Source organism: Microcaecilia unicolor, chromosome 6, assembly GCF_901765095.1.
Source record: "Microcaecilia unicolor chromosome 6, aMicUni1.1, whole genome shotgun sequence".
Taxonomy (NCBI): domain Eukaryota; kingdom Metazoa; phylum Chordata; class Amphibia; order Gymnophiona; family Siphonopidae; genus Microcaecilia; species Microcaecilia unicolor.
The window spans coordinates 74,206,911-74,222,361 of NC_044036.1; the positions used below are offsets into that span (position 1 = coordinate 74,206,911).

Sequence of the window (15,451 nt, forward strand, 5' to 3'; positions counted from 1 at the left end):
GGCATGTCAGCAGTGTACCGAAGGCAGGACGGGGGCGTGCTTAACAGATGGGCATCCTCGGCTGATAATGGAAAAAAAAGGGCATCCCTGACGAGCATTTGGCCGACTTTACTTGGTCCCTTTTTTTTCATGATCAAGCCTTGAAAAGTTGCCTGAACTGACCAGATGACCACCGGAGGGAATCGGGGATGACCTCACCTTGCTCCCCAAGTGGTCACCAACCCCCTCCCACCCACAAAAAAAAAAATTAAAAAACATTTTTTCCAGCCTCTATGCCAGCCTCAAATGTCATACCCAGCTCCATCACAGCAGTATGCAGGTGCCTGGAGCAGTCCTTAGTGGGTGCAGTGCACTTCAGGCAGGCGGACCCAGGCCCATCCCCCCCCCACCTGTTACACTTGTGGTGGTAAATGTGAGCCCTCCAAAACCCACCCGAAACCCACTGTACCCACATGTAGGTGCCCCCCTTCACCCATAAGGGCTATGGTAGTGTTGTAGTGGGTTTTGGGGGGGCTCAGCACCCAAGGTAAGGGAGCTATGCACCTGGGAGCAATTTGTGAAGTCCACTGCAGTGCCCCCTAGGGTGCCCGGTTGGTGTCCTGGCATGTCAGGGGGACCAGTGCACTACGAATGCTGGCTCCTCCCATGACCAAATGCCTTGGATTTGGTCATTTTTGAAATGGGTGTCCATTATCGGCGAAAAACCGAGGTCGCCCATCTCAACATTTAGGTTGACCTTCTCTAAGGTCGACCTAAATGTTGAGATTTGGGTGTCCCCAACCGTATTATTGAAACGAAAGATGGACGCCCATCTTGTTTCGATAATACGGGATGCCCCGGCCCTTCGCGGGGACATCTTCAGAGATGGGCGCCTTTAGAGATGGTCGTCCCTGTTCAATTATGCCCCTCCACGTGTTTTTGCCTCCAGTGCAATATTGTTTTCAAAGTCTCTCTTTGCCTTCCTTATCAGCACTTTGCACTTGACCTGCCATTCCTTATGCTGTTGCTTATTATTTTGTCAGATCCTTCTTCTGTTTTCTGAAGGATTTTCTTTTAGCTCTAATAGCTTCCTTCACCTCACTCTTTAACCATTCCGGCTCTTGTTCTATAAATGGATATGGGAGATTGTGTGAAGTGTGCATCATTGTTTTATAAAATGGCACCCTTATTCTTTAGCTTTGTGTGAATACTGCTAGTGTATGAAACTTCAGAAATTAAGTTTAGAATTTAGACTCCTGAGGGAGGCTGAGGCCAAAGCATCACTGTTATTGTGTTGGTTTTCATACTATATCTAAAGGACAGTTGTCACACACAGCCATAGATTGGGTTACTTTCTTGGTAGTCAGAAGAGATTTTCACAGATGAAGTACTACTACTATATTTGGAATTAGATTTGAGCATTATTGAATAATGAATGAGTTTTTTTTGCTTCACATTTTTTCATTTGGGTATTTTTAGGATTTGGCAAGTGATGAAAGTAGAGCTAAGCTGGTTCATTGCCAGCTTTTATGCCAGTGCTGCCTTTCCTCCTGCATTAATTTAATTTGCAATACTGCGGATGTCTCTACAATTTATTTGGCTTTCATGTATGATTTAGGCATTCTCACTCTGTATTCTCCATCCTTTATTTCTGGTACATTTTTATAATGCACTGTAGCAAATCAGGTAACATGGAGAAATAGCCTAATGATTAGAGCAGTGGACTGAGAACCAGGGAAGCCCAGTCCAAATCCCACTTAACCCTCCATTACCTCAGGTACAAACTATGGGGTCCTTTCACAAAGCAGCGGTAGGGCTAACACATGGGTAGCACGTTGGTGCGTGCTGTTTCCCACAGTAGAAAACGTTTTTCTCTTTTCTGCCATGGGGGGTGTTCCCAGCAGTAATTGACAGTGCGTTCACATTAGCTTGCACTGCCTGATTGCTGTACGAGTAGCATGTGAGCCCTTAACCACTCACTACTTTTAATTTTAGCACACAGCCATTTACTGACCTGTTTAAAAAAAAAAAACCCTATTTCCCAGCCATGGTAAAAAATGGCCCAGTGCACACCAATTTCATGCGTCTACACTACGTCAGGCCACTTTTTACCACTGCTAAGTAAAAGGACCCCTAATTAAGGTGTCACAAAGGGGCATGCTTAATACCAATTTTATAAAGGTGTTAGGGTGTGCCTTACCTGTTCTAGAATACTAGTACCAATGGTGATCCTAAGTCGGCTGCCACTCGGGATGGATCACCGCTGCGCACCCCACCCCCTGGGTGCAGCGGTGTCCATCCCCCCAAGGTGCAGCATGACCCCCTCCCCGGGTGCATTCTTGGCTGCTGGAGGGTGCAGAGAGCAGTCGCGCGCCTGTTGGCTCCGCTGGCTCCCTCTGCCCCGGAACAGGAAGTAACCTGTTCCGGGGCAGAGGGAGCAGGGAACCAGCGGAGCCGACAGGAGCGCGGCTGCTCTCTGCACCCTCCAGCAGCGTGCACCCGGGATGGACCACCCCCACCGCCCTGCCCTTGCTATACCACTGAATAGTACTAATCCGATTTGAAGCACCACAATTTAGGTGTAACCACTTACACCAGGTCAATGGTTAGCATAAGCTGGCGTGTCTATGTGCACCTTGCAGTGCACGGAATTGATGATATTCTGTAAGTTGTATGTGTTGCTAGGGGGACGGGCCATGACACACTCATGCTTTGCCTATGGGTAGGGCCCACTTATGTTTGTTTTAATTATAGCCCACCTTTACCCAAAGCGGATAACAAAATAACATACACAATAAAAGTCAACAAACTAAGAAACATAAATGCAACAAGGTAGTAATATCGATGAAACACATGCATGACTTGTGTGGTTATTCATTAAGTGCCCGATTCTATATTTGGCATCATAAAAATTGGTGTGGATGGAAAATGCGACTATACATATTCAATAAACCATGCCTAAAATTAGGCACGGTTTATAAAATATGTATTTTTCTGTCCACATGACTAAAATTTATGCATAGCCATTTACACCAATGAAAAGCTGGTGTAAATGCCCACACCTCACTTTAGGCGTGGAGCATAAATTTTAGGAACGCCCACAACCTACCCATGCTCCTCCCATGACCACGCCCACTTTTGAGATACATGCGGTAGAATTTACGTGGACTATTTTATAGAACAAGCTTAGTAAATAGTGTGTGTAAATTCAAATTAGTGCCAATTAGTGCTGATAATTGCTTCTTAATGTCCAATTATCTGCGCTGATTGGCTTGTTAACGAATTGAGTTGCTCGCAAAAATCAGAATATGCCCAGAGTTGCATGTGCAACTCTAGTCACACTATATAGAATTTGCAGGTAAGTAACATACATGTTAAGTTTATATAATATCTAGCACTTATGTGTGTAATTGCCAAATAGGTGGGAAAAAATGTGGGATACAATGCAATAAATAAAATTTATGGTGCCAGTCATGTGCAGAAGTGCAGCTGTTCAATTAACTTGGCATGCAAATCAGCAACTTACATTAGGCGCCCTTATAGAAGTGCCTTGTTAGATTGTAGGCCCTCCACAGACAGGAAAATACCTATTGTACCTGAATGTGACACACCTTGAACTACTGAGAAAAGGATGAGCTAGATCCAACAGTTGCCGACAGAGGAATGTAACATTGTGACACAGTAAATGACGGCAGATAAAGACCTGAACGGTTCATCCGGTCTGCCCAACAGTCACACTCATTATCAATTCATGATTAAATCAACAATGAATATGATATTACATACTTTATCACAAGTCTTTCTTTGGCGTTTATGGGACATAGACCGTAGAAGCCCGCCCGGCTCTGTCCTTATGTTCCACCTACTGGAGTTGCCATCAAAGCTCACTCTAGCCTATTCAAATCTGTCTTGTCATTTGCGGGACCCAGACCGTAAAAGTCTGCCCAGCACTGTCCTTGGTTCCAGCTACTGAAGTTGCCATTGAAGCCCTTTCCAGCCTGTCCTAAACTGGATTGCCAAATACAGACACAGACCTACAAAGTCTGCCTGTATAAACTGAAGCTCATTTTCTACGTTAAACTTACCATCATTAAGAGATTCTGCTAGGATGCTACATTGTAATGTCATTGCAATTCTGCATTTCTCATCTGAAGGCAAGTTAATAAGGCTGTTTAAAATGGTGTTTTCAAGTAGCTCGAACATTTTCTATTTAAATTTTTTATTGATTACCATAGGTGGGGGCCTGGATCAGTTTCACCGTCATGACTCAATGTGTTCCAGGTAAGTAGTGTTCTGATGTTTGATAGCATTTATTCCACAGGGTGCAAGAGTGCAATCACTTATCGACAGTTTTTCTTGCATTCAGTCGGACTGTTCACCGTGATTGGTTTCATTCAGATGACAATCTGGGCCAAGGACAAGCACAGTACTTATCTGAAAGAGTTCAAGGATTATCCCAGCCACCGGATGCCCATTCTTCCTTTCTTACTGTAGTGCGCAAGTAATGTTGGACAACTTCTCATCGATCTGCCACAGAAAATGAAGCAGTGGTTAGTTAACTCTCTGGGAATGCAGGTTACTTCTGCATTTACAAAGCAGTCAGGTAGCAAGATCATTTGTTTTGGACGGTGCATGTTAATCCCCTCTCTAGGCTGTTAAGTTTATGGATTTTGCTAGGCCACCCTTTGAGAGTTCAAACATCAATGCAGTTTACATAGCAAAATCAAATAAAATAGCAAATTGAAAAGTCACTTCTTTGCAGAGCATTTTTTCTAGCAAAAAAGGTGCCGGTACTCAAATGTCAGCCACCCTTCAGAGGTGGGGTGATCACTGAGGGACCCATCCCACAATAGCCAGGCCCCCTGCAACCAATCACAGAATCTATGACAAGGCAGAATTGTTGTGTAGAGTTTAAGCTCTTTCATTAAAACTTGGTGACCATGGGTCAGTTTTAGCAGACAATGGAAAAGGTGCCAGTACTCAGTACCCCCAAAGTACCCCCTCAAAAAAAGCCCTGCTTCTATGTATCCACAGCAGAGAGACATATTAAAAGGACAATGAAACAGGAATTAAAGGACAATGGAAGAGTCAGGTGAACAAGTGTTCGCTCCTCCCTGGGTCTTAGGAGCATAACCCTCTGTCCTCAATCCCAAAAGAATGAGGAAAGAAAATTGTCTTTGTATCAGATTTAAACTTCATGAAGGATGTGTCGGTTCTGAGGCCAAACGGCAGAGAATTCCACAGAGCTGGAGTCAGATAAAGTTATGAACAAACCCAGATTTATGGCAGACTTTCCTCTATAATAACTACTCAGATATATATCAAACTGATGAACTTGGGCCTAGCTGTTACTTGCACTCATCCCATTCTGTGTCTGGGGGTGACCTGTACTGAGGATAAGGGCCCCAAGATTTGGTTAAAACCCTGATTATTTATCTTTAAAAGTGACTGCCCTGGGATTTAAATTCCTTTGCTAACTGATTTGTAAATGCTAAATTATGTACAATTGTGTGCAACTACTACTACTACTACTTAGCATAATCCCCCAGATTCTATATATCGTGCCCAACTTTGTGCATGCAGATAAATTGACTAATGAGCTCAATAATTGGGTGCTAACAAACAATTCCTAATGTTAATTGGCAGTCTTGAAAATTTGCATGCACATCTCACTGCAGCTATTCTATAAAGCAAGGTGCCTAGCTTCAACTGTGCATATCTGAACTGAGAGTGTGGCCAGGAGCTTTCCAAAAAGTTGTGCTTCATCAGTAATGGAGAGAATGGACTTGTAGGAATCTACGAAGAGTCCTCACAGATCCACAGCAGAGCAGACACAAAAGACAGCAGATCAAATCCAATATATAAAATGATGCCTTTATTTAAAAATACCCAACGTGGTCCACATTTTGCCCATGCAAAAGTACACATACTAGTTTCTGCTCTACTACAGCTCACACAGTTTCAGCTTGAAACACAACTAAACATGACTGTTTCCTTCAAAGTTGCAGCAGTACTAGTCTCTGATCTAGCAGCTGTTGTACATACACTAGTATGTGTACTGCTGCAGCTATGAAGGAAACAGTCTGTGCTTAGTTGTGCTTCAAGCTGTTGCACTGAGCACCAACACATTTAGTTTGGGAGTGTGCCATCCAGGTATTACAACCCCTGATGCAGCCCATGCATGGGCGAAACGTGGACCATGTTGAGTAATTTTAAATAAAGGCATCATTTTATATATTGGATTTGGATCTGCTCTCTTTTGTGTCTGCAAGAATTGACTTGTTCCTTAGTCAGGAGTGCAAGTACTTGCTTCAGAGGCAGTCATTTGCCGCCTGTTTGAAATTTGAGAGAAGAACTAAAAAAAAAGTCCTGTATCATGGTGCAGGTCCTAAGTTATGCAATACTTTACCAATGATTGAAGAGTCCAGTATTTCAATAAGATATATATAGTGCTAATCTTAATTCTAAACAAGGTGGGAACCTCAACACACTCGGACACTAATAGCAATTTTTGCGTGTTTAGCTGGGGTTGTTTATAGTCATCATCTGTCTCATTTCCTTGTGAATTTTTTAAAAACTTTTTTTCTTTTGATTTTAAACAATCCTTTAAATTTAAAATATAGATTCTCTTAAATCTGAATCCTCTTAATTTTTTTGTTCCTTTATTTCTTTTATTCTCTTAATTTTCCTTCTGCTGTACCCTGATTTAACTCATTTTCTGTATATAATAAAATGTTGAGCACTTAGCTGTAGCTCGACGGCGGCCAAACCCATTTCACTTTCACTGCTTCCTCAGGAGCTGTGCATCAACTTTCTTGAGATATCAAAAGGATGGTGTCACGCTTTCAAGTGATCACCTACAAAGTGAATATATATCTATTACTCATAGCGAAAACTTTCAACATCAACTAGTGTACAATCCACGCTTTAAATTTTATTTTGTATTACGTTCAAAACAATACTTGAGATTTCTACTCTTGTATCTTAACTCACATTCCATTTTGTCCTACGCAGCGTTTTCAGCAGCTGATCAGGAAATGTCTGCTGAAGCCATTACTGCTTCTTTTAACCCCACGTCAGTTGATTTTTAACCAATGGTAAGCCTGCCTTGTTAAGCCAATTGCTAAACTGCATTTTTTTGAAACTTCCAATTACTTGCTAATTTCATCATGATTACGAACATGTCATGCTTTGTTGAATATTAATGCTTTTAATATAAGATGGCAAATTACCCGCTACACAATTTAGTAATTGGCTACTAATCATAACTTTTCGTGTTGTGTTTTGATTATTGACCTAAAACCTATGCTCATCATTATAATGGGAAACATTTTTTTTTTAGTATCATTAATACTCTTGAAGTTAGCAAAAAAACGCATGCCATTCAATGAGATTATTTAGACCAGTCGATTCCAGTGTATTCAGCCTATAGATCCATTTCTGTTCTTTCTGCAGGAGTAACCTTGCACGATCTCCTCCCCTAACATTGGGTCTGATCACATCAATTACAAAACATTTTAGATGATCAAAAATATGATTACATTTCTTGCAATGAGTCACTAATGGCGCTTCCATCCGATTCCTTTTCAGATTACTTCGATGTTCATTCAGTCTGACTTTAAGACTTCGTGTTGTCTTTCCCACATACAATTTTTTACATGGGCAAAAAATTATTATGTATATTGCATATGTAGTATCACAATTACTAAAGTGTTTCAACTGATAGGTTTTATTATCATGTGGGTTGACAAAAAATTTTAACTGCAAGGTTATTTCACAGTTTTTACACTTGCCACACTTGTAGTGACCATATGGAATACTAGTTTTTCCCATGGGTGTAGTTTTTAAGTTCGAAGGGCTTAAGATTTCTTTCAAGTTTCTTCCTTGGGCATAAGAGATGCATAGTGATTTGTCTTTAAAAGCATCGTTTGATTTCATTATGTGCCATTGATTCCTGATTATATTTGAAATCCTTGGGCTGGCATTCGTGTATTTACTGATGAATGTCAATGTTTTTTGATTGTTCGAGGGTTTGCCTGGTTTCTTAAATAGCCAATCTCTTTCATTAAATTTTGCTCTCTTATACGCTTTTTTTTTTAAATTCCATCTTTATATCCGTGTTCTTTCAGTTGCATAGTTAATTTTTTGGATTGTTTTTTGAAATCCTCTTTGTCGCTGCATATTCTTCTATAGCGTAGAAATTGAGAATATGGTAAAGATTCTTTATAGTAATCAGGATGACAGCTTGTGGAGTGTAGAAATGTATTTCTGTTTGATAACTTCTGATGAACCTTGGTGATGAACCCATCTGACGTTTGATGTATGTCAACATCTAAAAATGAAATATGTTCAAATGAGTAATTAAAAGTAAATTGGATCTTCTCAATGAATGAATTTATCTATTTGACAAATGATTTTAAATCAGAGATTCCTCCAGTCCACAATAGAAAAACAGCATCAATTAAGCGGTGCCGTGATGAAATATATTCCAAAAACGGGGAATGGAAAATTGTTTTTCAAAGTCATTCATGAAAAGGCACGCTACAGAGGGTGCAAAGGTTGCATCCATTGCCACCCCTGAAGTTTGATGGTATAACTGTCCATTGAAAAGAAATAAATTCTCTTTCATTGCCAATCTTGCAAGGCTAACAATGAATTCACTGGGGACTTTATGCAGTCTTCTCTCTTTTGTCCATGAATGACTTTGAAAAACAATGGATTTTTCATTCCCCATTTTTGGAATATATTTCATCATGACACTGCTTTATTGACAATGTTTTTCTACTGTGGACTGGAGGAATCTCTGATTTAAAATCATTTTCAAATGGATAAATTCATTTATAATTATGTATGATTCACTGTAACCTACCAAGGATTTTAGACTGAGTGGGATATAAATGTGGAAAATAAATATTCATCATGGCCAAATTCTACTGACTGTCTTTTTTTTGAGCAGGAGACACTCCCAGCTTTGAAGGTCTTCCATATAGAGTCGCTTTAGTACCTCATGAATTTAACAGCATAGTAACATAGTAAATGATGGCAGATAAAGACCTGTACGGTCCATCCAGCCTGCCCAACAAGATAAACTCATTTTACATGGTATGCAATACTTTATATGTACACCTGAGTTTGATTCGTCCTTGCCGTTCTCAGGGCACAGACCGAAAAAGTCTGCTCAGCACTCTTCTTGCACTAAAAGTTCTGAAACTAACGTCAAAGCCCCTTAAAATTTACACTCCAGCCCAGCCATGTCTATTCAGTCACAATCAGGGTGTAGACTATAGAAGTCCGCCCAGCACTGGTTTTGCTTCCCAGTTACCGGTGTTGCCACCCAATCTCTGCTAAGATCCTGCAATCCTTTTTGGATTATATTTCTTATCTCTGACATGTGCAGCTTTTTCCAATAGCCATACCTAGATATTGTGGACTCACACTCTCTTCATGGGACTTACCTAATATGAAAATTCATTTATCTCTGCCTAACATTTCCTTAGTGTTTTGTTTGTGCCCAGACAGAACGCTTATGACAGGACTTCATCTGCACTCTGAGTGGACAAAAGGTAACTTTTACCATGAAAGGAAAGCTTTGTGTCTGTCTTTTCAGGAAATGGCTACACAGTCATATTGTTAAAGAATTATTGTAAGACTAGGAAAAAAGGCCCGTTTCTGACACAAATGAAACGGGCACTAGCAAGGTTTTCCTTGGAGTGTGTGTGTTCTACAGAGTGTGTGTGAGAGTGAGTGTGTGATAGAGAGAGAGTGAATGTGTGAGTGTGTGTGAGAGAGAGAATGTGTGAGTGTGTGTGACAGAGAGAGTGAGACTGTGTGCGAGAGTTTGTGTGTGTGTGTATGTGTGTGTGTATGTGAGAATGAGAGTGTGTGCCAGGGGCCCCCTCCCACCCAGTTCCAGGGTCGTTTCCCCCCTCTCCCCTCCCTCCCAGTTTCAGGGTCACCCCCCCTCCTCCCTCCCTCCCAGTTTCTTGGTCCGCCTGGCCCCCTCCAAGTTCCAGGGTCCGCCCTCTCTCCCTCCCTCCCAGTTCCAGGGTAGTTGCCCCCTCTCTTTCCCCCCTTCCCCTCCAGCCACCCACCTGCAACATTGTGAAGCTGACTCCGTGGCTTCATTGAAGTGAAGGGTTCGTCAGTTTCGTCAGTCTGTCACCATCTCTCGGCCCCGCCCTCACGCCTCTGATAGGTCCGCCGCCCTCGACGTCAAAACGTGATGACGTTGAGGGTGGCGGACCTATCAGAGGCGCGAGGGTGGGGCAGAGAGAGATGGTTTCAGAGTGATGAACCCTTCACCAGTGAAGCCATGGAGCCAGCTTCAGAATGTTGAAGGTGCCTTTTATTATAGTAGAGATAAGTGTATCAAGGACTGAAAACAATGCGATTCCTTGGAATTCCAAGTAGATTTATTTATCTATGAGTAATATGCAAACACCTTTTACAGTTGCTTTGTGTATTTAATAAAACATGTAACAGGCTGAGGCTCATGTTACAAATGAAATGCCCCTTATAGCGAGAGAATATAATCACTCATCAGTAGTGGTTTGGCATTCTATAATATTTTGTAGAAGGACAAAGTACTTCCTTGTGGCAAATAGTTACTCCCACTGAAAGAAAAATACTACTTGAAGTTCATTATTGTGTGTATAAAATTTGTGATGCAATGAAACAAAATACTCTACAGGTGATGCCGACGTCATTAAGCAGTAGATGATAAGAATTTTCTTTGAGTTTACTGTTCTTGGATAACCTCATAGTAGGGAATGGGGGTGGAATTTGATATACTGTCTTTCTGTGGTTATAGTCAATGCAGTTTACATATTATATACAAGTACTTATTTTGTTCCTGGGGCAATGGAGGGTTAAGTGACTTGTCCAGAGTCACAAAGAACTACAGTAAACTGGAATATATCTGAGCAGCAGTCCCTACTGTATTGGGTCAATTAAAAGACTGCCAATTGGTTATCTCAGACCAATCAAAGTCTGGCCTTCAAGGGCCACTATATCATGCTTGCCACCATGCTGCCTTGACTGTTAGAACACTTGTCGCGTACTTGAATGAAATATACTGTTTATGGGAAAGAATGATGGAGAATGGTAGGGATGGACATCAGAGGCTCAAGGAAGCAGCCCATTTCACTCATACAAGCTTCCTCAGGAGCAGGTTCCCATTCCCAGTCAAAAAAAAACTGCTGCACTCTCTTCATATGTCTTTGATTCAAAAAGAGTAATATGCCCCCAGTTTATAGGAGTATATTGAACAGCACCACCTCAATGGATAACACCACTGAATATAGCTACAATTTGAAAACATCTAGGCACATTCAAAGAAGGATGAAGATTGACATTTACATGCTGAAGGATTGAAGGGCGTATTTGATTTTGAGCAGGAAGAAGTTGTGAATAGCTCTTGATGAGATCCATCCATCATTAACACTGAACACTTTGAAAAAGGGTGGGCTTTTGAGAACAACTTAAGAATGACACCCTCCACATTCAGCATTCTCAGATTACATAATACTGAAAGTAGAACAATATTCCCTTTTCAGAAGCAAATAACAGTGGAGCTTGGTGCACACAAGGAAGCATAGTTCTCTCTGGAATGACAACGACAATGACCTTGACTATCTTTCCAACCAAATTCCATTTGTTTATCCTGTACCCATCCCCCTCCTGCCTCTTCTACCCTTGCTTGCACCTCTCCTACTCCTTCACCCCTGTCCTTCTCTACCTACTTATCATTTTTGTTATTCTGTTATATTTAACTTTTATTTTCTTATCAAAATCCTGTAATCCATATTACTATGTAAGCCGCATTGAACCTGCTTTGAGTGGGAAAGCGCGGGATACAAATGTAATAATAAATAAATAAATGGAGCTTTAAGCACCTTCTGGGTCTGTCAGCCCTGTACTTAGGACACTGCTTTAAGAAAGGCCCATGGTCTGGATAGAGCTCTGGGAGAGAACCCAGCAAGGAAGCACAAGGCCCCGTCCTCTGGATATAGTAACATAGTAACATAGTAAATGACGGCAGAAAAAGACCTGCACGGTCGATCCAGTCTGCCCAACAAGATAAACTCATATGTGCTACTTTTTGTGTATACCTTACCTTGATTTGTACCTGTCCTTTTCAGGGCACAGACCGTGTAAGTCTGCCCAGCACTATCCCCGCCTCCCGCCACCCGCTCTGCCACCCAATCTCGGCTAAGCTCCTTAGGATCCATTCCTTCTGAACAGGATTCCTTTATGTTTATCCCACGCGTGTTTGAATTCTGTTACCGTTTTCATTTCCACCACCTCCCGCAGGAGGGCATTCCAAGCATCCACTACTCTCTCCGTGAAAAAATACTTCCTGACATTTTTCTTGAGTCTGCCCCCCTTCAATCTCATTTCATGTCCTCTTGTTCTACCGCCTTCGCACCTCCAGAAAAGGTTCGTTTGCTGATTTATACTTTTCAAATATTTGAACGTCTGTATCATATCACCCCTGTTTCTCCTTTCTTCCAGAGTATACATGTTCAGGTCATCAATTCTCTCATCATACATCTTGTAACGCAAATCCCTTACCATTCTCATAGCTTCTCTTTGTACGTTTTCTAGATATATCTAGAGGAGATGACTAGCAAGGGATTCAAGAGCTCCGGCATCTTGAAATATCTCTAGAGAAGGACTCATCAGGAATCAGAGGACCTGTGACCAGAAACTGGACCTTTAATTATAAAGACAAAGTTTACAACTAATCACCTGCAAAGTAATACGTGAAGGGGCATAATTGAATGAAAACGCCTATCTCCATGGGCGTTTATCTCCGAGAACGGGTCCGTGAAGGGGCGGACCGAACCGTATTTTGGGAAAAAATAGACGCCCATGTTTTATTCAACAATGTGTGAGCTGGGCGTTTTTGTTTTTCAGCGATAATGGAAAATGAAAGCACCCAGCTCAAAAACGAATAAATCCAAGACATTTATTCGTGGGAGGGGCCAGGATTCGTAGTGCACTGGTCCCCCTCACATGCCAGGACATCAACCGGGCACCCTAGGGGGCACTTTTACAAAACCAAAAAAACAGGTAAAAGAGCTCCCAGGTGCATAGCACCCTTCCCTTGTGTGTTGAGCCCCCCAAATCCCCCTCAAAACCCACTGCCCACAAGTCTACACCATTACTATAGCCCTAAGGGGTGAAGGGGGGCACCTACATGTGGGTACAGTGGGTTTGGGGGGGTTGGACGACTAATAAGCATTAAGCAGCACAATTGTAACAGGTAGGGGGGATGGGCCTGGGTCCACCTGCCTGAAGTCCACTGCACCCCCTAACAACTCCTCCAGTGACCTGCATACTGCTGCCAGGGAGCTGGGTATGACATTTGAGGGTGAAAATAAAAATTTGTGAAACATCATTTTTTTGTGGTGGGAGGGGGTTAGTGACCACTGGGGGAGTCAGGGGAGGTCATCCCCGATTCCCTCCAGTGGTCATCTGGTCATTTAGGGCACTTTTTGGGGCCTTATTCGTGAAAAAACAGGGTCCAGGAAAAGTGTCCTAAATTCTAGCTAAAAACGCATACTTTTTTCCCATTATCAGTGAAATGCGCCCATCTTTGTTCGGCAGATAACCACGCCCCAGTTCCGCCTTTGCCACACCTCTGACACGCCCCCATCAACTTTGTCCGCATCCGCGACGGAGTGCAGTTGAAAACGTCCAAAAATCGGCTTTCGATTATACCACTTTATTCGTTTTTGTGAGATAAACGTCCATCTCCCGATTTAGGTCGGAACTTGGGCGTTTTTCTCGTTCGATTATAAGCAGGATAGTGATGCACTGTATAGCAGTACAGCCTGGCAGTGGTGTATCCCTTCAGGTGAGAAAAGTAGTCACTTTTTTAAAAATGTGGTTTGAATTGAAACGCATATTTTTTCTTTCCTAAAGAAGGGGGTAGTGAGAACTAGTCTGAGGAAGAGTTTCCCTCTCTCGCATTCTCCTTCCCCTCACCTCAAGTCCCCTTGAGTCATATTTTATAAGCTCTTCCTCTCTGCTTCATAGTGCCTACCAGGTTCTCCAGAGTCTCCCTTGCTCTATCATTCTGCTCCCCTCACTGTTCCCCAGTTACTTTCACAAATTGCTGCCTGCTCCTCCTGTTCCTGAAATGGGTTGCCGTTGGGGAGAGGAGAAGTGTCCAGCATTCTCAGTCTTTGTGTGGGCTAGCAGGGCAAGTTAGAAAATCCAGTTCCACTCTGATGATGTCATGTTCCAATGACAGCAGCAAATGGATGATGTCATCAGAGTGCACCAAGGTAGAATGATTTCAGGGTTGTTTTTGTTTTGGTTATAACTAGATATCCCAGTTTCCCTATGGGGAGGGGGGAGGAGGAAACAGAGTTTATTACAACCAAGAATTCCAGAAGCTCTAACTATATTTCAGAAAATATTAGTGGGAACTGCTCTAAGCTAAGCAGAAGCTAAGAGGTAAAAAGTGATTTTAAAATAATAGGTCATGTCAAATGGACTGAGCTGTCAAGCAACAGAGAAAACAAGTATAGACCAAGTGCAGCTCTTAAGATAGCTTTCAGCAATCTAAAGACCATTTTTGCAAAGCCTTAATATCATCTTCATTCCATGGACACAAACTTAATCATAAGGTTACATTCAAACACCTGCTTCTTAAACTTTCCATTGCACAACAGAGATGCTTCTGAAACATAGAACAAGCAAGGAAATGGAAGTCTAGTATTTGGTTCAGTGAAGCTGCAGGGCCAAAGGGTGCTTCAGTTGTCTGATTTCCTGTTCTGTTCTCCAGAAATTGTCTATGTGATATGGGGTAAGTGCAATGGGCATATCATGCACCTGTGGGACAATGTTTACATTTGTGCACCCCCAACCACATCACAAAGGTCCTTTACTTTTAGTTTTTGACCTCCTAGCTCCTCTTCCAGTGTCCTCTCAGAGTGGTGCCCAGGGTCCCCCCCCCCCCCCCTGACATCAGCACACCACTGGGTAAGTGCCTTACTTTACTCAACTATAATTGAGTAATGTTAATGAGAACAGTAATAATAAATAGTTTTATTGTGATCTGCTTAGTTATAGATGGAATAGAAATAGAAAAAATAAAAATGAGCCTCTTTCACCTCTCCCCCTTTTGGAAACTGAGAATCAAGCAACAAGATTGAAGGCCAAACCTCTCTCACACTGCATCTTTCATATCCATTGTAGCTATAAAATACACTCCTCTGGAAATTTAAAACCATTTAACCGGCCAGGAAGGACTCCGGCAACATTTAGTGGGTGATTGCTGGTTATCTCCTGCTGAATACTGTCAGCGCTTAGAAGATAACTGGTTATATCATGCAATATAACTGGCTATCCGCTAATATTCAGCACATCGCCAGCTAAATTGGTGGCCAAATTGCACCACCGAAATAGCAGGATTATCTTTGGTTTAAACTTAACCGGCCAGTTAAATTTAAACCGGCCA

The 15,451-nt window shown here is 42.1% G+C and overlaps 1 protein-coding gene across 1 annotated transcript in view; it reads left to right on the forward strand.

The window, feature by feature from the left end:
• Nucleotides 1-4,682, forward strand: part of LOC115472318 (very-long-chain enoyl-CoA reductase-like) — an 82,918-nt gene extending 78,236 nt beyond the window's left edge. The window contains exons 12-13 of the mRNA XM_030206550.1: nucleotides 4,215-4,260; nucleotides 4,346-4,682. Coding sequence (XP_030062410.1) covers nucleotides 4,215-4,260; nucleotides 4,346-4,473 — 174 coding nt within the window. The 3' untranslated portion in view covers nucleotides 4,474-4,682. The remainder of the gene's footprint in view (nucleotides 1-4,214; nucleotides 4,261-4,345) is intronic.
• Nucleotides 4,683-15,451: the final 10,769 nt, after the last annotated feature.